This window comes from Vidua chalybeata, chromosome 21, assembly GCF_026979565.1.
Source record: "Vidua chalybeata isolate OUT-0048 chromosome 21, bVidCha1 merged haplotype, whole genome shotgun sequence".
Taxonomy (NCBI): domain Eukaryota; kingdom Metazoa; phylum Chordata; class Aves; order Passeriformes; family Viduidae; genus Vidua; species Vidua chalybeata.
This window is the reverse complement of record NC_071550.1, coordinates 1,533,860-1,556,556: the sequence shown is the minus strand read 5'-3', so window position 1 is coordinate 1,556,556 and position 22,697 is coordinate 1,533,860. Positions and strand designations below refer to the sequence as shown.

At 42.2% G+C, this 22,697-nt stretch overlaps 2 protein-coding genes across 8 annotated transcripts in view; one reads left to right on the top strand and one right to left on the bottom strand.

The window, feature by feature from the left end:
* Positions 1-7,080: 7,080 nt before the first annotated feature.
* STRBP (spermatid perinuclear RNA binding protein) overlaps positions 7,081-22,697 on the bottom strand; it is a 59,797-nt gene continuing 44,180 nt past the window's right edge. For 2 of the 7 annotated variants that reach the window (XM_053962540.1, XM_053962541.1), the window contains exons 17-18: positions 22,648-22,692; positions 19,664-20,109 (exon numbers count right to left, since the gene is read on the bottom strand). In XM_053962540.1, the coding sequence (XP_053818515.1) occupies positions 20,033-20,109; positions 22,648-22,692 (122 nt within the window). In that variant the 3' untranslated portion in view covers positions 19,664-20,032. The other 5 variants (XM_053962538.1, XM_053962539.1, XM_053962545.1 and 2 more) reach the window with 4 other exon arrangements.
* The window catches only part of CRB2 (crumbs cell polarity complex component 2), a 112,690-nt gene continuing 100,496 nt past the window's right edge, over positions 10,504-22,697 (top strand). Inside the window, exons 1-2 of the mRNA XM_053962525.1 lie at positions 10,504-10,591; positions 19,331-19,420. The gene's annotated coding sequence lies outside the window, so the exon portion shown is untranslated. The remainder of the gene's footprint in view (positions 10,592-19,330; positions 19,421-22,697) is intronic.

The window sequence follows — 22,697 nt, the reverse complement described above, 5'->3', positions numbered from 1 at the left end:
TTTGCTTTAAGAGAATGGAATCATGTGGTTGTGTGTGGTCTCTGCTGCTTTGTCTTCCCAGAGGTGCATCCCTTGGCAAGGTCAGCTCTGCAGTTTCTCGGTAATTGCAACCTTTAGAGAAAGTTTAAAGGTAAGCAGGAGACAGGAGGAAGCAACCCAAGAACCCTTCATCCACTTGTCTTCCTCAAAGGGACTGGGAAATTGTGTAATTTTCCTCCAAAGATGAGGTACTTAAAGGAAGAGAAAAAGCTGCTTTAATGTTCAGATGTCTTCCACTCTCTAAATAAACATTACCTTCAAATTGCATGCAGCATATACTCCTCTTTTAGTATGGATGCAGAACATGCATAATTGTTCACAGCATTTAATCCAAAACACTTCATAGTCAGTTTCCAGTCATGGATTACTTTAGATGCCGACCTGAGATTTTTGGTGCTTGGAAATAAATATTACCAATGTATTTCACATCCAACTCCATCTAAAATATCCACAGCTAACTAGGAAAAATGGATCCAGTGCTGAGGTGTGCATCTTTGGAAGCATAATTACATGTGAAAAACAAGGAAGTAGGTCAGTTTTAAGATGAGGAAATTGAATTTGCAGATGTTTAAAACTATGAATAAGGAAGGTAGAAAACTACATAGAGTCAAAGCTGCTGTAAGCACGAGTATTTTACAGCCCTGTAAGAGAAAAGGAATGAGTGTGTTTGGTAGCATTTGGGGCATTAATGAGATGGTTATTCTCTGGCAGTGAATAACTTTTCTGTTCACATGTGCCTCAGCTGGGTTTGAGTACTGAACTCCAGCTCAGTGCCAGTCTGCTGATGCTGGGATTAATCTCCTGTGCCCCAGGCTCCAGCTTCCAAATGCTTTGCGTTCCGATGGTCTCAGTGTGGGGGCTCGAGTGTCACAATCTCATTTGTATTGCAGAACTTCTTGGCAGCTCAGGGTCCGTGTCTGGAAGTGGATATTCAGGAGCTATCAGAAAGTTTTACCTTTAAGCATTGCTGGTAAGCCGTCTTGAAATTTATATAACTACCTCCGTGACTTTTTTTAGCTGCCCTTCTTATCTGTGGCAGTGATATAAAGTTCCTGTTATCTAGAGGAGGATTTCACTCCATCTGTTCAACAGCTTGGCTCACATTCATCCAGCCTAACTTTAGACACTTTGGAGGTGCCTAACATAAGAGTTTAATCCAGGGAGGTTTTCCAGCCCTCGGCGGGTGCGGGGGCAGCTCTGTACCCAGCCTCGTGCCCGGAGCCCTGATGGATCAGGGGAGCTCCTGTGAGCCCACAAACTGAATGGAGAGTCCTTCCTAAATTAAAAAAAAAAATACTGGAAATGAGCCATCAGTGGACACTCAGGGGGTTGCTTTCTGTTTTAATTTTTCCTCCTTTTCCCATCACTTTATTGTGCAGTAATTTTCCTACTGTATTGCCAAAGACCTCTTCACACAAAGATTTTGCTAGAATTTACCACTGCACATCCTAATGTGTTTGAGCAACAAAGGCTTGGTTTTGCTGCATTATCTGCATACTAACAAGCGCGACAGTGTAATCTGGGACTGAGGGCTTTTCTTCAGGATAATCTGGCCACAGGCACACTAGGAAACTCGGGCTGTGAAGTGAGGAGGGCTCTGCTCAGGAGCCATGTTGAGTTTAACATTGAAGTCAAGTGTTTCCTCATGGTGGTGTAAGTTCCTGCTGAATGGGGGATGAGTGGAACCGAGCTAACTGAAGTAGAGCGGGGCTGTTTGAGGTGGATTTAGCCGAGGAGGGGCTCGAAGACCACCCCACACCCTCCGGCTGCTCGAGCCCCGCCGGGCGCCTCCTCAGAGCCCTCACGGCTTCCCGCGCTTTTTGCGGGGGCGGGGCCTTCGGGGCCCGCGGGGAGCTCTGATAGGCTGGCGCTTGATTGGCAGTGGGAGCAGCCATTGTGCGTGGAGGAGACAGCGGCGCCATTTTGTTGGCTGTGCGGGCCGGGGAAGCCGAGGCGCAGTGCCGGGGGAAGGAGCCTTGGAGCGGGGCTCGGGCAGGGGCTGGCCGGCGGGAAGAAGGTGCGGAGTGCGGCCACACTGCTGAGCTGCTGGGCTGGAGGGGAGCAGCGGCCTTCGGGCGGGGCGGTGCTTCCTGAGGGAACCATGCAGATCCTCCCAGAGCTCTTCCAATGTCTGTGGGTGTTCGAAGAGCACCAGGGCAGCGGAGGACAGCAGATCATTAGATCCACACAATAACCGCTGGAGATGAGCGATACTTTGGGGAAAACCTGTACAGAACTTGCAGTGCATTAATGGCCCTTGTGGAGAAGGTGTAACATTTTTGCCTTAATTTGCACGGGGTTTAAATGGCCTCGTCTGTTTTTTTCCCCGTGCAGCACCCCCCAGGCCCCTCAGGCTGAGGCAGGCAGTGAGCTCTTCCCAGGTAGCAGCAGCAGCCTTTCAGCGGGAGGTGGGTGCTGTTCATGGCAACCTGTCACAGGCAGGTCTGAGCTGAGGCCTCCTGAGGAGGAAACCTTTGAAATAGGCTGTGAGAGCTAATAAAGTGGAGCTGTTTGATCTCTAATGTGATGAGTGGCTGCCGTGGGCTGTTCTCCCTGTGGAAAATCTGCAAGAGAAGCCAGTCACACCACTGACTGCTGGTTAAGTAATTCATGGGTTCCTCCTACAAATGTGATCAGAAAGTTGTATTATGTCCTTGTACTAAAATGATCTGCTGGGAGGAAATGTAGTAAAATTGAAGTGTCTTGGAAGTAAAACTATGGGATGTGTTTCTAATGCACCTTGAACTTAGGGGTAAATTGTACTGATCCTCTGCTTATTAATAATTGTTGAGATAGGAGATGTAGCAAACTTTATAGCAAAAGTTTATCATAGAAGTTTTTCAGAATACAAGAAACATTAAATGTTTGTTGGTTAAAATGTTAGGACAAAAGTATTTTTTAATCAGCTTTAGTGGCTTGAGTTACAGCTGAAGGTGACGTGAGTTGGTCTCTCACGATCTCACCTTATGGGCCCTTGATGTGCGGCTTAACATGGAGGGGAGCAGGAGTCCAAGTGCAGTGAGCAGGCTGGTTCTGGAGTTGGAGTTATGGAGTTGCAGAGGTCCATCTTAATCAACAGCTCGTGTGGCAAAAGTGATGATTTTTAGGAAAGTGCTGCAGTGTTTAAGATGGAATCGCAGCCACACTGGGCTCTGAGGCTCCAGAAGGTGCAGAAGAGATGAGACTTGCAGGCTGCCAGCTCTGAGCAGAAGCCCTCCTTGTGCTGAGCACAGTTAGCGTGTGCCATGAAAACATCCAAGCTGTGTGTTTAAACTCCCTGCTGTGAGCGTCTGTTCACGCACAGAGCTGGCAGTGAGATGGGGAAAGGGGGCCTTGGAGCCACATTCGTAAATGTCGTTTAGGAGGGGACACTGGAATGACTCCTGAGGCAGTTTTCTGTTGTGGCTGGTCAGTTTATGCCACACAGGGAAAAGAAAACTGCTGTGCAGATTTTATTCGATTGCTGTGCCTGAGAAAGGCTAGTAAAGGACTTGCTGAGATGGCAGTGCTGTGTCACTGTCAGCTATCATGGTGTAAGCAAAAGGGGTTTATCAGTTCTTTTAAGAACACCACAGCAAACCACTGTGGCTTTGGCACAAGTCTTGACTGCCTGGAAAACAGGGGAGTGATCTAATGCCTTCTGAGTCCTGGAGGCTTGGCTAGCTTAGAGAAGTGGTTTGATGGTAATTAATACTGGTGCACCAGAGAGAATGGGTGGGAAAGAGGAGGAGGATGAAGGCTGGCTGCTTGCAGAGCAACGTATATCTGAGCTTGCCACCTACTCAGGGCATGGCAGAACTGCTGCATAATACCACAGGGAATCACTTGAGGAACAAGATTTTGGGAAGGGAAGGGGTGTTTTGCACGAGGATGGTTTATGTGTCTCCCTGAGGTGGTTTATCTGTGGAACGAGGCAAACCCACAGCCAGAGGGGCTGTGGGAGCCTGTGCCACACTGCTGTGAATTGTAGATGACATGGCTGCAGCTTGTAGACACAAACTGCAAACTAGAGCTCCCGGGTGCCCCCGGCTTCAGCACTGCAGGAGTAGCCTAAACTCTGAATATCTTTAGAAGTTACAGGTGCTGCACACTCCCATGGTCAGGACAGAGTGAGGAGATGAGTAATTACTGTAACCGGAAAGCTCCAAATTCCATTTAATTTTTTATTCATTTGATCTCAGAGAGAATAGTTTAATGTACAGACAGAAGTTACATGTCTTCTATGTGTAACCGTATCTTTCTCAAAGCTGCATAGTTCTTTAAACCCAGGAAAACTGGCCTGAGCAGCTCAAACCCCTGGCCATATGCTCGCTTTGTGCTGGATGCAGGAGTCCTGTGGCTACCTCAAGACTTGCAGTATTGGAAGTATAGGAGTTTGTATGGAACCGCTTTGCAGGGCAACATAATTGGATTTACTAAGCTGTATTTTGCCATCTTGCCCTGGTTTAGCCTTCCCCCGTCTACTGTAATCCAAAGTTACGCAGATTTATAAAAAAAAAAAACAAAAAAAACCCAAGAAGTCCCTTTGAATGAATCAGAACCAGCAGAGCGCTGAGCCTGCCTTTGTTGCAGGCAGGAAATCCCACCTTTGGTGTGTGCCAGCACCTAAGCAAAGGGGAAGAGGGAAGTGTTATTTGTGCAGGGTATGTGACCCTTTTTTGGGATCTAAAGGCCTTTTTAGGATTTTGCCTCATGTTCATGCCTGGAGCAAGAGCGAGCCTTTTGTTGTAACTTTAACAAGAGTACATACAGGCTTTTTACAGCATTGCAAATAAATGTGCTGGAATGTATAGCCCAATGTGAAGATGAATTCAGGGCCCTGAAAGCAGTGGCAGCTCCAGTTTCTTTCAGTTGATTCTACCAAGGATTGGGGTCACAAAAGAGAAGGATAATTTACAGCTTAGCAAATGGGAAAAAGTCTTTCTAGCTGACTTGCTGGAACTCAACCCTGCAGCAAACCACCAAAGTCAGCATTATGTCGTGAGCAATTAAGTGAGGTGACACTTCTTGCAGAAAGAGGGGTGCTGTTTTGGGCAGGTTTATAGATGCAGCAGTTCTTTGCACATGGAAGTTACAGGCTGGCTTGTTAGTTGCTTAACATCACACTTGGGCATCAGTCAATCAGTATTTTTTTCCTGCTTCTTCTGTAATCAAATACACTTTTCCAAGGTGATGCTGATTGCAGCAAGGTAAATGGGGCATCTTGCTTGTTAAGCAGATGGTTCCTTCTGCATGGATCCCTTCGGTGCTGTGCCAGCAGGGGATGGGGCAGTCAGGCAGTGTTGGGGAGGGCCTGAAATGAAGGAGCTTTCTGCTGCAGATTTCACTGTGTGCATTCAGCTGCAGATTCATAGTGAGAGGCACTGCAGGTTGCCGAGAAAAGTAGATGGACTTGGTATTTCTTGGTTTGCAGGGGGTGGGGGGCGGACAGGAGCCACAAATCACAGCTTCCCTGTTCTTCCAAGCAAGATACTCTGTAACTGCCTGGGCAAAGTTAGCTTAGCTACAGTAGAATGGGAGTAAAACTGAGTAGGAGATGCCAAGCATTTTCTCAAGGAGGAAAGAAGGATGTGCCAACCTCCTTTGCCAGTCTAGGCTCAGTGCTGTGTGGCTTCTCCCATGTCCCACTCCCGTATGTGCCCCTCTCCCATTCCTACGAGGCCACAGAATGCCCGCCAGCTCCTGGAGTGGGCCCAGCTCACTTTGAGCTGTCGCTGACCAGCAGTTGCCAGGCTGCTGCCGAAGAGCTGACAGCCTTCTCAGCACCTCAGAGATGATAATCCCGAGGCAGCTTTTGGAATGACCTCTTAGTGAGCCAGCTAACATCAGGCATGAGCACAGACAGGCGTCACGCTAATACAGTAGGTAAGACTGACTTCAGTTTCAGTTAAGTGTTAATGATGTTTTCTTAAGCGACTCTATTTCTTTGCGGATCTTGCTTGCTAAATATTTGATACAGCTCTAAATTTTAAGTGATGCGTGGTTTCGTTGTGTTTGGTACAGTTGTCCCTGAGTAGCTCTTTGTGCATTACTGACTTGTTTGCAGTATGCCAGCAGACTGGGCTGGCTGCACACTGGCTTGTTGAGGGCAAAAGTCTCACACCGAGTCCTGGTCCAGTTATCATACATTCTAAGCTGTGGGATTTCATATATCTCATTTCATTAAGAGCAATCTCAATTATAGTCAGCTCATAACAGTTTGTAATCCCTTCTCAAGTCTGATCTGCTCTGAATTTGATTAATGACCTCTGCACTCAGACTTCAATTTAGCATTTCAAGACCAGAAAAACACTTCTAAGAAAAGTAAAGACTATATGTTCACTGACTTCTCTTCTAGAGTACAGCTGGGTTCTCAGCTCCAGGCTGGACATATGTGTATATTCCAGTAAATCTTACCATGAGTTGCAACCTCAAGCAAACAACACCAGCCACACAATTGTCATGCCCTTAGTGGCTCCGGACAAGGAAATTGCTTGGATTTGCTTTGGACCTTAGAGGACAGACTGGGACCACAGGAATTTAAGAAACACAGTGAAATCGGAGGGGTGGAGAGAACTTTGAAAGAACCTTACTTATTCTTTATGTGTATCATTTATCTTTTAAGAAAATAAACATCCAGTTTTTCTAATTAGCTAAATACTAGGACTTGTCCAGATTTGTTTTTGGAGTGAAACTTGCCTTCCTGTCTGATCATGGCTATTGCAGCCTTCTCTGGGCTTTTCTGGTACTGCTTCCAAGGCAAGCCCCCAGAGGTACTTGCAGCAGCCCTCGTAAATTGAAATCCAGTAATGCTCTATTCACTTTCACCTCTGTGAAGGAATGCATTCTGCTTGTTCCAGCATAAATGTGCTTTATGTTTGCACCTCCAAGTCATCTCTGTTAACACTGCAGCCTTCGGGAGGCTGTCGGTCCTTTCTGCTGAGCCTGTTACCTGACTTAGGCACAATGGAACTCTGTGGTTTGGCATCCCAGGCTTCAGGACCCCCTTGGAGGCAGTTTGCTCACTGTAACCAACCCCCCCAGCCAAGCATTAGGCCACAATTCGTGTTTACAGAGATAAGTCTTTATTGGAGCTATTGGAAGCAATGGGACATGGTTCCAGTTCTATATACAGAGACGTCTGTAGCGTTGGGTTACAACCAGTGGAAATGACCCGAGATTACAGTGCAGATCGTGTTGTGTACAGTCAGTAACAGTGGCTGGCATACAAACCACAGCACAGAAGCCAAATGAAGCCAAGTGTACGGGGTACAGCAGCACGGGAGGAAGCAACTGAAGCTACAAAGAGCGTTCCCTTTACATCTGTACGCTTTTTTTGGCTAGTGAGTAGATACAGCTCGGTTTAAAATTCACTGTGCAGTTATTTTTCTTCCCACTCAACTGCTACCAAATTAAGAAAATTTGAATTTTCAAATTACATTTTTAGTGCTATAGATAGCCATGGTTGTTGCCAAATTACTTTATTTGAAATTACTTTATTTATAGTTGGGAATAGTTCAGTCATCATTGTTCTCTAGTGATTACAAATTGGGAGAAAACGGAAGTATTTTGAAAGTAGTCTGTAATTAGACCACAAGGATCTCTTGTACTTCATTTGGAAGTTTAATTCTGGGTAACTTCTTTGAGAGAGATTTATTGGGAAGAAAGATGGAATCGTCCACCATCCAAATTACTCATTTGTAGAATTTGTTCATAGTATTTAAGGTTTAGATAGTTTATAGGTCATACTTCTTTTTATTCAATGCCATATCCAATCTTAGTTCATAAATAAACACTCCATCCTCTGTGGATAAATAAATCCATCTCTTGGCTGCAGGTCAGACCTCTACTGGTGAAAGAGATTTAGAAAAATAGACCTTTCCTTTAACGTTTAATACGCTGACTCACAAAGGAAAAGTGAAATTCATTCAAGTCTAGAAACAAATACAGTACAAGTGATTTATAGAATTGCATTCCTTCCCTCTACAAACTTGCCGAGCATGAAACACTGCCCCAAAGCACTGCCTCTGTCTTTGCCTTGTCTTGGAGAAGTAATTATTATCAGAAGAGTCACATCAGACTGCACTGCCAGGTTTCCTGTCAGAAGGGCTCTGCCTCCTGAGGAGTCTTTGCTTAGGAATTGTTCAGATGCATGGATGGTGGTGGTTAGGGTTACACAAAAGTGATATTTTAGCCCAAATTAGCAGCAATTTTAATTGATTTGGTTGATGATGATTTTTGGCAGGTGGAAATTCAGCCATTAAAAAAAACCTGTGAGTTGGCCTTGGAAAGCACCAGCCTTTCGTCAAAATCTCCGCTTCTGAGACTGCTTCCCATTGATGCCCTTCTCAGCAAGGGGCTGATACATTTGGCAGTACAGGTTTCATGCTCAACTTTGTCACTAAGAACTGGACAGGACTTTAAAAAGCATACAGCCCACTGGGACTTGCTCTGCTGTAGTACTTCAGTGCTTTGGAGAGCCCCCACCCCCAGCAGTGTTGCTCTCTGAGAAGTGCAAGTGTCCCAGCCTGGCTCTGGGGCAGCTGGAGGACGGTGACATTCCGGAGTGGAAGCAGTAGTTAAGCACCAGTTACTGGCCCCTGCAGAGGCTCAAGAGAACAGAATTGCTTCGTAGAGAGCTGGTCGGCCTAAAAAGCTTAGTCAGTTTGATCAATAAATATTGACTTAGGGTTAGGATGAGAAATAAGACACTGCACCTTGGAACTGGAAGACAGAGTCAACTTCCTCCTTTTTCTGTCCAAAAAGGAGACTAGCTCCAAAACATTTGTCCTTAAGGACCTCTGTGATGCCTGACAGATAACTCATTATGTGTGTATGAATGTACCTGTCCCCTTTTGCAGGGAGGGGTAAATGTGTGACTGGACAAAGCTTGGAGGCTTTTTTCTGTGATTTTTTTTTTCAACCATCTGCTCTGTGTCATGTTGTCCCTGAAGGCATGGTTACCCACTCCTAAATTATGCAGCATTGCCCAGAGAATGGCTCTGTAGTTGAATATGCTCTCTGCAGTACAGCCTCCCTTTTCTTCCAGTGTATGTGGATTTCCACACCATAGATGTTATTAGAAAACTACACTTGTCTTTATCCTGTTATTTTGAGCAAGGAAACAGTGATATGAGTTTAAAAACACAGGAAAGAATCTGTACTGCAAATCAGAATTTTTATAATTCATAGGATCACTAACTTTTCAAAAGCTGTACTGCTCTGAATGCTGTTCTTAGCCCACCGTTATTCTCCTTTGAACAGAATGACTTTCCATCTGCTTAGAAACAGTTCTTTGTGAAAATAATGACAGAAGAATAAATACTGTCTCTCTTACTCTGACTTTGTTACTTTACAGGACACCCTTACAAGACTCACATTCTGTTGGGAGTGCAGCAATACACACATTTCAGTATGCATAGATCATTAAATTGTAGCAGTGCCAGTAATAAAGCAAAACTTGCCAAGATGTCCTGTTCCTCTTAATTAAGCTTGATTTATGTGTGCCTGTTGACTTAAGATGCAGTTAGTGTCCACTGCTGAGATGATGCAGTACCCTGAGTAACTTTGTATTGATTATGCTTACGCAAGCTTGTGCTTTTGCAAGAACACAGAAATGAAACTCCAAGAAAATAAAGAAGTACATCAGGTTGTTTCCATGGAACACTGTTAATCTATTCATAGCACCTTCAAAGTATGAAGTTAAAACTTACCTTCTGCTCTACTCCCATCGAAACAGATGAGTGCTATGATTAACTCCCCTTTAGCTTAAAAGATAGAAGTGGATAGAATGTCAAAATACACTTTGCTGGTAAGATGAACCTACTTTGTCATAAGGAGTTACACCAATACTGGTGACCTAAAATGTGTACATTACACAGGTCACTGTGGGAGCAGTATCTGCTTTCCCTTGTTGCCATGCTCCTCTGTGTAAAGGTAGCTTGTCTAGAATACTGTGGGCATTGCAGAAATAACTAACTACTGTTCCTTCTGAGGAAATTACTATTATTCCTTTTCCTCCCAAAATTCAACCGCATGCTCTGTACACTGCCTGGAACTATCTCCCTGTTTTGGGTAGGACTGCATCAGGAAACAAAATTTGTCCATTGGATTTCTCGCATTCCTCCTCTGGAAAACCAGCAATCCTGGACTTGTTTACTAAACAGAAAAAATAAATTCATCTCCTTTAGCAACATCATTAGCAGCTTTTAGCCTGCTGTATGGACAGCTTAAACCTCTTATGTAATTTCTCGCTAACTATTGAAAAAGCAATCCCAGCTCCCCCTGCTCATAGTACACAAGGTTGCTGGCTTTCCCCAGCACACATAAACCTCCTGGTTTTACCACAGACTGTCTTAATGGACATGGAAAAGGCAGTGCAACTTTCCCTCCAACTTCTATCTGTGATGCTCTAACCTCTAAAACCGGAGAAGGACATTTTCTTCATTGTTATCTTTTGTCTCTCTTGCCAGAACCAGATGCACTCAGGAATCCTCTTCAAGCTGATGCTGCAAAAGCCTCATGAACTGCAAAGCAGCATAAGGCAGCTGGAGCTTCTAGATCCTGGTTAGAGGTATGAATGAGGCTAAAGTTTAATCAATTAAAAATTAACTGCAGCTTTTACTCATTCCAACTCTCTTGTGCTAACCAATGAAGGATAGCCAGTTACATTCAATTAATGCCTTTTAAAATTAAGTGTTATTTATTCTACTAGAAATAACAGTCCAGAGGTTTTCACAAACATGCGGTTCTGGCTGGTGAGAAAACATTTTGAAGTTGTTTACTTACAAAGCATAGAAGAGACTGCAGCTTTAATTATCTCACTGCCCCAAACCTTTGAAGTTAGAAATCAGATAACTTCAGACTCAGATAAATTCAGTCTCTACAGTTAAAATTTTTAAATGCTCTTTACATTCTTGTAACTCTCACTTCTTTATTAAGAACTTTATTAAGGTGGATTATTAATTAAACATGGAAGAGTACTCCCCCTGAGAAGGCTTCGGTCTGTACAAGAGTTTCTATAGACTAGGCTTGATGGGTTCTTTTCAAGTACACAACTACTAAACTACCTGTGGTACAGTATATATGACCTTAAATTGTACAGAGTTAAGGCACCAAATACAAGATAAAACAATATCCAAAATAAGAGATATGCTTTAGAACTGCACATCTCCACACACCACTTTTGGACATTCAGCTCCTCAAAAACATCAAGGTAAACAAGGTGGCCTGAATGTTTCATGCAATCTCAGGAACTGGAGAAAAAAAAAACACTTTACTGAATTTAAACCTTACTGTCTGATGAACTTTTCTCTTACCGAACTCACAGCACTCACAATAAAGCACTGCCTTGCCTACACAGCATCAGACCAGTGTGGGAGGAAGAGCCCCCTTTCTCCTAGGAAAACCCAGAGAGAGGAGCAGACAGAGGAACAGGCAGATGTGTCCTACTTGTGCTTTTGTATTATCTCACATATCAGTTACAAACCAACAAGTGAATCTCATATCTGTGAGCAGAAAAGGCAAGCACCCCAATACCTGGGCATGAATAGGTGTGGATTCAGATGACACAAATAAAGCAAGAAGGCATCACTCTGGGTTAAGCAATAAAACAGTTCAGTGGTGACAATTCTCTTAATGCCAAATACTTAACCACTAGCTTAAATGGTTTATGTTCAAAAGAAAGTGCACGTGAAACTGCTGCTGTGGTCCATAGGCACAGGACTTCAGTGCTGGGTTTCTCTGGTGAAGTGCTCTAAAATTACTTTAGCAGAATTTCCACTTCCAGTAGAATGAAACCAACAAGTTGTTAGACAAGCTGTCTCCTGTACTAAGACAGCAGATTCAGCTACCCTGCCTCTTTGCTCTGCTTTAAACAAGTCAATAAAATGTCTCATTTTTCACTGGATTATTCAGAAGGAAGCCCAAGAGAGTCTGTGTGCTGAACATTTGAGCTGAGTTACTGGTTTTTGAGACAGAACAGCCATTCCTAACCGAGCTCCTCAGTGTGCCCAGCACAGAGCTCATTTTCATTCTTTTGATGCCAGAGAGGCAAGGTCTTAGTCAGCTTCATGACTGTGAACAACAATCTGAATTTCATGTTTATACATCTCATCATGTATCCAAAGGAATCCACAGCAGCAGAGCTCCTGTGCTGTTTCCCAGAGCCACCGGAAATAGGAGCTGTTTTTGTAAGCTGCTTTGTGACTTGGAACTCAGTGAGGCTGGGACATAGTTTTCCCTTCACTCAGTAAGAGGCAACTGTCTTAGTATTTAGCTAAAGGCAAGAAAATCTGAGTGAGCATATCTTGGTATACCAAGCACAAGAGGCAGAAGGAAACTTGTGATTTTGTCTGAGTAAAGACTGAAATACTGTCTTGTCTTTTACACGGATTTGGAGAGATGTTCAGCTATCCCACCTCTAGACTGGCTCAGAAGTACAGATGCAGAATTACAAATGAAGCAAGGGACTTTATTTCAGGGAGTTGGTGGCAGAAAATACAGGGAGTGCCACTCTCACTCTCCAAGGGACATTGTCAGGGCTGGATCAGAGATGGTACATTAAAGCTGCTCACATTTATTGCTGTCTTGGAGATAAAGAAGCGACAAGAGAATGATGTAGCATAGCTAACAGCCAACAAACAGAAGATTTTTTTTCCTATACTACTTGAAAAATCTTCATGCCCCTCCTCTTGTATTTTCTACATCCTAATAATCTGAGGAACTTCTTGTTAGGGAAATTGTTCTCAATAGCTCAGTGAAAACAAAAAGCCTCAAATAATTTAGATTTGTGCACTTTCCCCCAGTTAAGTTCTTTCAGGGGCTTGAGGGCACAGTTTTTTATTAAGACACACTTTAAATCTTTTTTTCTTACCAGAAGGCAAGTGTTCTCAAAGAAAGAATCCTTGTCTCCAGAGAGGAGAGATACTGGAGCAGTTTTCAGATCATTGTTAATGAGTAGAAATAGTCCTCTGGCACATGAATAAGTTGAAATATTTGTAGGAAAACTGGTTTCTCTGAAGTGCTTCACAGTCTGATTAAAAGTTTTTAAGAATCTAGATACTTACATGTAACAGTTTCATAATTTTAGAGAATCAGTTATTTCCTAGGATTCTAGAAGATGATCAGAAAAGGCAGGGCAGGAGGACAGACTTCACAGAAGCAAAGGTATTTAACAGCAGTGAAAGTCGTGGCAGCAGCATTTACAGCACATTAAGTGGGGAGCCATGACAATTGCTGAATCATCTAATTAGCTCACACTGGCTACACAACAGCAAATTAGACAGATTAGGAACCACCTACCCAGGCACTAAATTGCCTTTGTGAGGGTTGGATTGTGCACTGTGTCCAACAGAAATTGCTTGGGCAGCCGAGGCCTCGTGTTACACATTCCCTTCAGGAGCATAGGCTGGCCTCCCTCCATCCAACTGGCGAAACGCCCAGGAATAAGGTCACCGTGTTCCAGCTCCTGAATGTGTGCTTAAGGAAGGCAGCAAGCACTGGCAGAGACAGAACACGATGGCAGGAAGCACCACATATCATGCTTTGAGCTAGCCAAGCCCTCCAAACCAGTCTGATTACTCTAAACCCTTCTCTAGGTAGAGCCTGCCTGGAGGAATCTCTTGTGGCTGGCAAAGTACTGAAGCAGACCCCTAAACTCACAAGTGTTACTGCAAAGTCAGTGGTGATGCCATTCATTTCCAGTATAGAGAACACATCGAACAGTCTGGTTCTTCATTGTACATCTCCAGCTTTTAATCCTTTAAGTGCCAGACACCATCTCCCAAAATACACACGATCATCTGGTTAGCTAAAACTAGCTTTAAGGTGGGTAGTGTATAGGCACAGACTTTCCCTAGTCTCCTATTTATAGATGTACTAATTGAAAGGAACTTTTCAGATTTCTTTTCCATAAACCAGAAATTTGAACTCTAAAATACCATTTCTGCTCCACTGAAAAGGTACTCCAGAATTGGTAACGCTACTGGCAGCTGCACAGAGCATACACAACCAGATTCATGTTTGGCTCTTGGGTACATACAGAAATGCAAAGCTCAGTAGCTGTAACACAGACCTCCAACCTCACAGAAAAGGCAGTTCAGACCAAGCTCCTGTGAGGAGGCTTTTAAAAGGAAACCTAAAAGTATTATGCAGAAGAAATGAGTTTCTACTTCTGCTTTAGCAAAACCATGCTTGTTGCAACACTGATGAAGCAGATGTTACCCAGATTACTCATCAGATAATAGCCTGATATTAGGCTAAAACCTACTGATGGAATTGGCTGCTCTCTCAAACATGAATACATCAGGCACTTCAGAGCCTACTCTGTGACCCTTCAATACATGGAGCTATTTTGCTCAAGTTCCACATGAATGAGAGGGGTTCTCAGGCAATCATGCACCTTAGGGTCCTATCTCTGATTCCAGGTGGCTGCAGAACCCAGATTTAGGAGTCTTAGCGTGTTTCACATATCAGAAAATGGTTCTCTCCTACTGAAAAGGGAGGCAGCAAAGGCAAGGGGCCATCTCAGACATAAATACTGCAATGCTTTACTGCATTACAAACAGCAGGGTATTAGAGAAATCTAGAGAAAAAAATATGCAAGAAAGTTGAGATAATTTAAAAAAAACAGCAGGAGAGTGGCAAGCTTAGGATTTTAAGAGTTAAAAAGAGTGATAACAGAAAAACGCAGAAATTCACAGTTAAAGCAATTCTGCTGGAAAGAAATACACAGGGATTAAGCTGCCAAGCAGAGTCCACAAAAAAGCAATTCAAATGAGAGTCAGCAAGATGTTTATTATCAGTCCTTGAAGTGGACAGTGCTTGTCAGGCTGACAGCAGTTAAGCTTAGGAAAGGAATATTCAGGAGAAGTTCATTATAATGCACCTTGTTGCATATAATATCCTATCTGAAGGAGCAGAGCAGCCTGCTGCTCCAGGATCAGCACTGCTGGGCCTGCCAGGCTTAAAAAGGGACTGAACTGTAGATGAGCTGCAGATCCAGCCCTGAGTTTGCACCTTGAAGACAACAGCAGATGGAAACCTGCCCCCTGAACAGGAAGGACGTTCTGATTGCTCATCAGCTGTCCTGCAGATGTCATGGAAGGATTATGTGCTTCCAGGGCCAGCCCCTGAACAGTTCCGCAGTTCATTTCCCAGGTGCAAGTTCAGGAGCAAAGCTGACACTATTGAGCAGCTCTTTTTCTCTTACCAGCCTATGCATTATATCCAGAAATATCCTGAGGAATGGATAACCTGTACATGCAGTTACTTAGTGAATTTGATGATTCGATATTAAAATCAAATATAGTTTATATTTGCTGTTAGTGTTTGGGCTTGATACACCATTACATATTCTGTACCAAGTGGTTTTCTGATTGACACCAGTGTCAGCTGTTACCAGTCAGGGGTTGTTCATGTTTTCATCTCTCAGTTGAGACCCTAAAACGCTAATACATCATTATCAGCTTGCTCCCTTTTGCTTTTTTATTTTTTAACCATTTTTATATAAAAAGAGTTGTTTCCAGCAACTTCAAGTACTGCAAGTACTGCACTTCTGGAGTACTGTACTATGCAACTTTGCATAACGCAAGGTTTAAAAGACAAATAAAAAAATAGTATTTTAAAACTACACATATCATGTGCACCAACAGGTCATAATTCAAACCCATTTAAATCTAAGTAAAATATTCTTAAAACATTCACTACATAACTGAAAACAATTATTTATGGATGGCTGTATCCTAATTTCCAGCTGTAGAAAACCACAGCTAAGCAAAGGATTCACGCAGAGATAAATCCCTGCCTGCCTGCCCTCCTGCACTGCACTGCACCCACAGGAGGGAAGCAAACCTGGCTGCTTCCTGAATTAATTTGGCCTAATGTAATTTGATCTCTGCAGATTTTAACTGCAGTATCATCAAAGTTGTTAATTCTTCATTTGGAGTTTAGCTTTAATAGTTTAGGGAAATAGTTTCTCTCATTCTTAGTGTCACCCATTGCACTTAGCCAGAACCAATGTGTGCATTCAGAGCAGGCCATGGCCTGGCTTTGGTACCTACCCAAACGTGTCCACAGGGATGCAAGGAATGCAGTGCCTGACACAGCAGTATCAACACAGCTTTTTATGCTACACAGGAGAAAAAATATTTGAAGGAGAACAGTCTGTTGATAAAACCAAACAATTTCTTAAGTGTTAGGTAATATTTTTTAACTGAAACTGGAGTATTTGAATTGGCCTTGAGAAATACAAAGTTGGGATTCAGACCTATGTATTACCTCTTTAAACACTGAGTAAACAAGACATAATAAAAACGTGCCATATACAAGATTGTCACAGGTATATGAGATTTTTAGAAAAAAAGCAATAAAAATATTCTATAAGCTGAAAATAAAATCTCTTACCTTTTATATCACGATCTCAGCTTACAGTCACTACATTTCTGCTTATTTTATACAAGTGCATATGGCTATGAAGGTCCGGAGAGAATGAGAATAAAGTGGAATTAACCTGCTGAAAACTGCTTAGAAGTCTTAAGCTGCAACATATAGATGTTCCAATACCATTTAAAAAAACATTCACCTTTCAGTTATTGCTGATTGACAATCTCAAAATATTACAAATACAAATATTCAAGAGGGAAAAAACTCAGTAAATTTAGAGCAGCAAAGGTTTTTGAACTGGATGTTTCCCAAATACTGTGTTTTCCTATCATTTGGTGATGATTTTGAGAGACACAAAAGCAATCCACTTGTTTTTCAAGTTCAGGCCTACCATTTTTGTGCCTCATATCAGTGATGTGGGGAAGAGAGAGAGAAAATATATCATTCAGTTACATTTTGGGAAAAAATATTATGTTCTATATTTTTTCTTCTGCCATTTTGCTACATTTCATGTCTGCTGACATTCACAATGGTACAAAGCACTGCTGCTTCAGGAGTGACCATTGCACAGCTCTGTAGCAACTTTTATAGGAAACATGCAAATACAGTATAGTATCAAAATTCTGAAGGACTTCAATAGTGAAAGTAAAGGCAGATTTCAGTGCTTGAAGCAGCACTCGACCCGGGTTGTGCCTTGGTTTGGTGTTTGGTTTTCCCCCCTCAACACACCAGTCCTTCCCCTTCTAGTGTAAAGAAATAACCAGGAGTATATACACGTCTATTGCTATGTACCCAAAGAGAGGACTTGTGGCTTGGACTAAGTATTGCTTTTCATTACATGGAGCAAAGTTCAAGAAGTGAGAAAAACACTTTAAAAAAAAAAAAAGGAAAAAAGCTCAGATTCCATGTCTGAAGTTGAGAAACCTCAAAACGAGCCACGTTTTTCTTGCTTTTAAGACATGTACAAAATGCCATTTGGAGCCACACAACCTGATGGTTCTAGAAGTCAGAGAAGAAATCTTGAGGGCCCAAGTGAATAATAAAAGGTGCGATGCTGAGAGGCTGGCAATAGGGACTGTCAATGAAAAAACCACCTACAGTGGGAGAAGAGCAGAGAAGCAAAAACCTCACGTTAATTTCTGAGACTGGCTGAAGCTAAAGCTCCATTTAAATTTCTCTGCTCTTTCAGCTGCAAGTGGAATTTTCATTGCAAAATGGGCACTTTGAATTCTTTGAAGGTATTGAAACATCTAACACTTCCAACGTTACCACTTTCTAAACAAAGAACTGACAGCTCATTCATATTTTCAGTAAAGCAGAGAAATGTAAAATATGCAGCAAGGGGGCAAGTTTACAATGTGGTTAGTAACTCCCAACAAATGACAAAAAATAAAAAAATGACTTCTGTAAATCATCTGAAATGACTGCCATCATGTTGGAAAAGAGCATAGCGCCCTTCATGTCTTTGAAATAAGAACAAGTTTTTGGCTTACAAATGTTTGATGTATAGAATTGGTTCACAGAATATTTTGTTTGGAATTTTACAAAACTGGGGATTCAGGGAAAAAAAGGAAACTACAGTTGCCAATCAGGGGAACTCCAAAAGGGGGGGAGGAGGGGGGGAATGTGTGCGGAGGAAAGATTCCTTTAATGAATATTTGATTAACAAAATGGGCTCTGATCAGCCATGCTTTTTCTGCTCCGTGATGGCTTCCTTTCATCCATAGGCCAGCAAAACAGATCAGTGATTTCTGAGCCCCTCTCAATTTGGCTCCATCCCCGGCCCTGCTCTGTGTTCCGTGGGTGACACCAGGCTCACCCTCCCGGGCCATCATCTACGTTTTATTAAAGTACCACCGACACCAAACGGAAGCGAGAGCTACGGCAGGAGGAGAACCGTGGAAATGTAAACACATTCCTAAGCACAAATACTTAGCTTAAGAATAACAGCTGCAGTTAATTCCAGGGAAAGCAGCTTGTTCTATAAGTCACCCCTTATTCAGCTTTTCTAATATTTTTCTCCCTCTGAGGGGGGCTGTGGGGAGGAGGAACTTTACATTGCTTTAAGCACCGCTCTTACAACACCCTCAACACAGATACAGCTCCCCTTGCCTCAGCAGCAGCGTCTGTTAGAGAACAGGGGATAAAGGCAAATCTTTGGAAGAGCAGGAACTAAAGCCAGCCTATGGAAAAGCAACGGGAGAGGGCTGAGGAGAGAGTGCAACCAACAATGCTGCTTATTTGTGGGGTGATACCTTAATAAAGACCGCTGGAATCCCTTGTTAGAGCCCACAGCAGTCCATGATCCATGGAGACTCCAATCGTGGAGCTGGGGCCTATCCTGGAATTTCAGACAGGTGCACACACTCCTCATCAAAAAGAGGACTGGGTTTGAGCACCAACTCATAAAAAAGTACTGGCCTATGGCTGAAGTGTGTCACTTTTCACAGCAGCACTCAACAAGAACTGGGACAATTAAATAGCAAGTTTTCATGGGGACCTTGTTGCTGCTTTAGATTCTTATAAATGTAAGGGGGAAAGGAGAACCTTTGGTTTAATATACAATTGACAAATAAAATGCTTTCTGTAGAAATGGTGGATGGAAAATCAAGGGTGGGCAGACAATCTTAAAAGTGAAGAAGGCCACAAGAACAAGTGGAATTTTTTTCTTTTTTTTTCTCTTTTTTTTTTTTTTTTTTTTTTTTTTTGTAAAAACAGAAAAGAAAGGAAAACATGTAGTTTTTGAACTCTAAAGAACCTGATTGTAACATTATTGTTGTCCTTTCTCTGGGCAATACGGGTGTAAGGTGTATCCCTGGAATTGCATCCTTCTGTGGGAACTTCCTTTAATACTTGTTTAATACTTGTTTCACAGAATGCAGCCTTATACAGAGACAGACTAATTCCCTTTGTTTCATTTGTTTTTCAGCATTTTGTGTATGAGTGAAAAGTCTTCTTGGATAATTAAGACTGTGTCTAAAATCACAGTTACAGTATGCTGATCTATAAGGAAACTCAGGTACTGATGCTTAACTATAAAAAATAAGATAAAACAATATTTAACCCATATTTTACTAAGTTTATTACACACCATAATATTTACAAAGTTAAATGTTAACTGTAAAGTTTCTATTGTGTTTTTTTTATTATTATTATTTTATTTTTGTTTTTTAAAGAACTATGCCCTGCATTTAATAACCCTACAGCAAATACAGGTCATTAACTGAGTCTGTGTGACTGCATTAGGAAACAGGCAGTACTCTTGTGTTACAACAAAACAGTTTATTTGTGATCAGTGTTTTATATTCTATACATCCTTCACAAATTTAATTTTACATAATCGGATACTTCATTTAAAACGTAAGATTTAAGCTTCTAGTTCTTCCCTATAACAGAAGGCTGGTATAAGTTATTTGAAAATGAGGTAACATTTCACAGAACATTTTTTTCAAGTTTTAGAGAACTAAATTTGCATTTTGTTAAAATCAAAAAGTAGGAAAAAGATGTTTCTTTACAAATGACTTTGCTCAAGTATGTGTTCAAAGAAAACAGGATAAAAAGGCTTTTTTTCTTCTAACATTCTGTACTGTACTGTGTTGTTCAATCAATAGGAATTAGCTTCTGCCATTTGCTAAAAGAATGAGTAGTGGGGAACGGGGTAAGTTGGGAATTTCATAACTGGTAACAGAACCATTCTCTTGGGTAAACCTACAGAGAGAAGAAAGGGAGAGGACTCCAAATAAGTTCAGCAATCCAAGAAAGTCAGATAAGAGCTTACAGTAATGTTCTCATTACCCTTTTCCAGATCAGTCAGTCAATGTGATGTCAGGGTGCAGAGTCCCATAAACAGAAACGCTTCACCACTTTACACTATTTCAGACAGATGGTTATAGCTTAAAGTCTGCTTTATTTTTGTCCTGGTGTTTGGTAAAATTAAGTAAGTGATATTCTCAAAAGCAGAGTATGTATTTGGACTTGAAGCTCTATTTCATAATCTTTATGGTAATTAATCTCTACTAGTTTGTTCTACATTGAGGTAATTTCACAGGCCAGTTGCAATTGCAGATATTCTAGACAGGCACTGCTGTGCATAAAATACAACTCACAGGGAAACTGTTCAGCAGTTTTGATCAGCATCCAGGTAGGTCAGCCAAAAATCAAGCACCTACAGTAAATTCTGCATCTGCTTCCTTATTCTGCACTTCCTCTCCTGTGTTGAAGTAGTAAATCTGGAAAGATTGACATCTGCCTGATTTCATTATTATTTTAGAGTTCTTGTGGCCTCACAAACTTCTGCATAATTAAATGTTTGTTTGGTTTTTTAATCTTGCCTATTTAAATTCTAGTATTTAACCTATGTATCCATTTAGAAATCACAAAGCAGCAACAGCAGGTATTCCAGAGCACCAGATGATCAAAGTGAAGTTTCCCAACATGCAACAGCTTACAAAGGCAAAGAGACATGTTTACCTTACAGCCAAAAAGCATTATCCCAGAACTTTGCATCACAATCATAAGACATTAAGAACAGAAACTCTTTATGTGAAAAATGGGGGCATCCAATTTCACAATGCTTTGAAGTCAGTGATATGTCACATATATACACCTAAGTGCTTAAAATCCAGCTCACAAAATAGGCATAATGAGAAAAAAAACCCATACCAGAAGGACTGAATGAAAAAAAGCAAGAAAAAAAAAAGCTTCAGGGAAACTTGGTAACAGTTGTATTCCTGCCTTCAGCAGGGAAAGGATTCCTCATGTCACAATGTGTCACTGCTTGTAAAAACACAGACATGCAGATACCAGTAATCCTAGTTATACTCTGAGACTGTTGCTTGAAAAGAACCAAGGGAGTTTTTAAAAAATCCATACCCCAAACTAAATTCCCTTTCATTTTTCTCTGAGAAAACTTGTTGCTGTTCCTTGTGTGATGCACCACAAAGGACAACATTCCATGGGACAGCCCTGCTGGCAGCTGCCCTTCTGTCAGAGGACGGGGCCAGTCAGCAGGTATAAAACTAGAGGTTTTACTCTCCAGTAAAGCCAGTTCTTCAATTCTGTGGGAGAATTCCACACTGAACACAGCCTGTGGGCCCATTCTCCCTCTCAGTACAGAACTGGACCAGCTGGTCCCAGTCAGGCAAAGCAAACATTTTCCATAAAGCAGCATTTTTGCCCTGCTAGAGCTCATACCTCTAGAAAAGTCATGTAATTGACATTTCAAAATATTTTTAACTTTTATAATGATATCAGGGGAGTTGGTATAGCCCAAGTTAGACAGATTTGGGAGGAATGACTTATTACAAATGCTAAAAAGCAGAAGTTTCCCATATGAAAAACTCCAGGCCTTGAAACATGCCAGTCATTTGATCAGCAGACTGTGACCAGTCCCTGCCAAAGGACAGGCTGGTGGGACTGGTCCTGGTGGGCTCACGTTGTGTGTGCCAGGACATATCACTGACTCCAAACTGCCCTGCTCCCATTGCCACATAAACCTCATTCAAAGTAACCAAAAGGGCCGGTTAGAGGAATGCATTGTTAGTCCAGCATAAAACAAGCCAGTGGGGAGGGAGAAGCCGAGTTAAGGAAAAACCTTCCATCACAGCTCTCTGGTTATCAGCTCATTTTACAATCTCCACGAAACCAGTGCTTTGCCAGCCTAATAGAACATGTTTCATAGTGAAAAGCATTGTGGCAAATGACCGTGTCCTGGCTGCCTCACAGACTGATTGCTACCAGCACTGACTACACAAAACCCATCCTGGTGTCCCAAGCAGTGGTGTTTTAGCCTGCAGGGGTGGGGGGTATTTGCCCATAGACTTCAAAGAGTTGACAGCATTAAGGGAGCTTTGTCCACAAGTCACTTACACTTAGGGACAAACATTTCACCAATGTTACTGTAATGCCATTTAGCTAAATCTGGGTCAGAGATGCTGAAATAGGCCCTTCGGTAGTCTTTGAATGGAGCACAGACTGGCTGTAAAAAGTAAGGGAACTACTTTGACTGGGTTCCAGTATGAAGGGAACAGGCAATTAGAACAAGCAGTCCTTCCACAGACCAGGCAAAGCAGAGGCAAAAAGCTACTCCAACCAAAAAAGAACCACAAGGTTATGGCATAAAAGTGGTGTTGTTGTCATGGTTTAAGAGCTTAAATCTCTTTGAATTTCTCCTTGGACTGCCACATTTGGACTGCCACAACAGTTTCTGCATAATTTCTAACGTGTTAATTACAGGGCTGTACGTACCGTAGGCTGGTGCCGCTGTGCTGTATCCATACGGTGCTCCATAGCCTGCA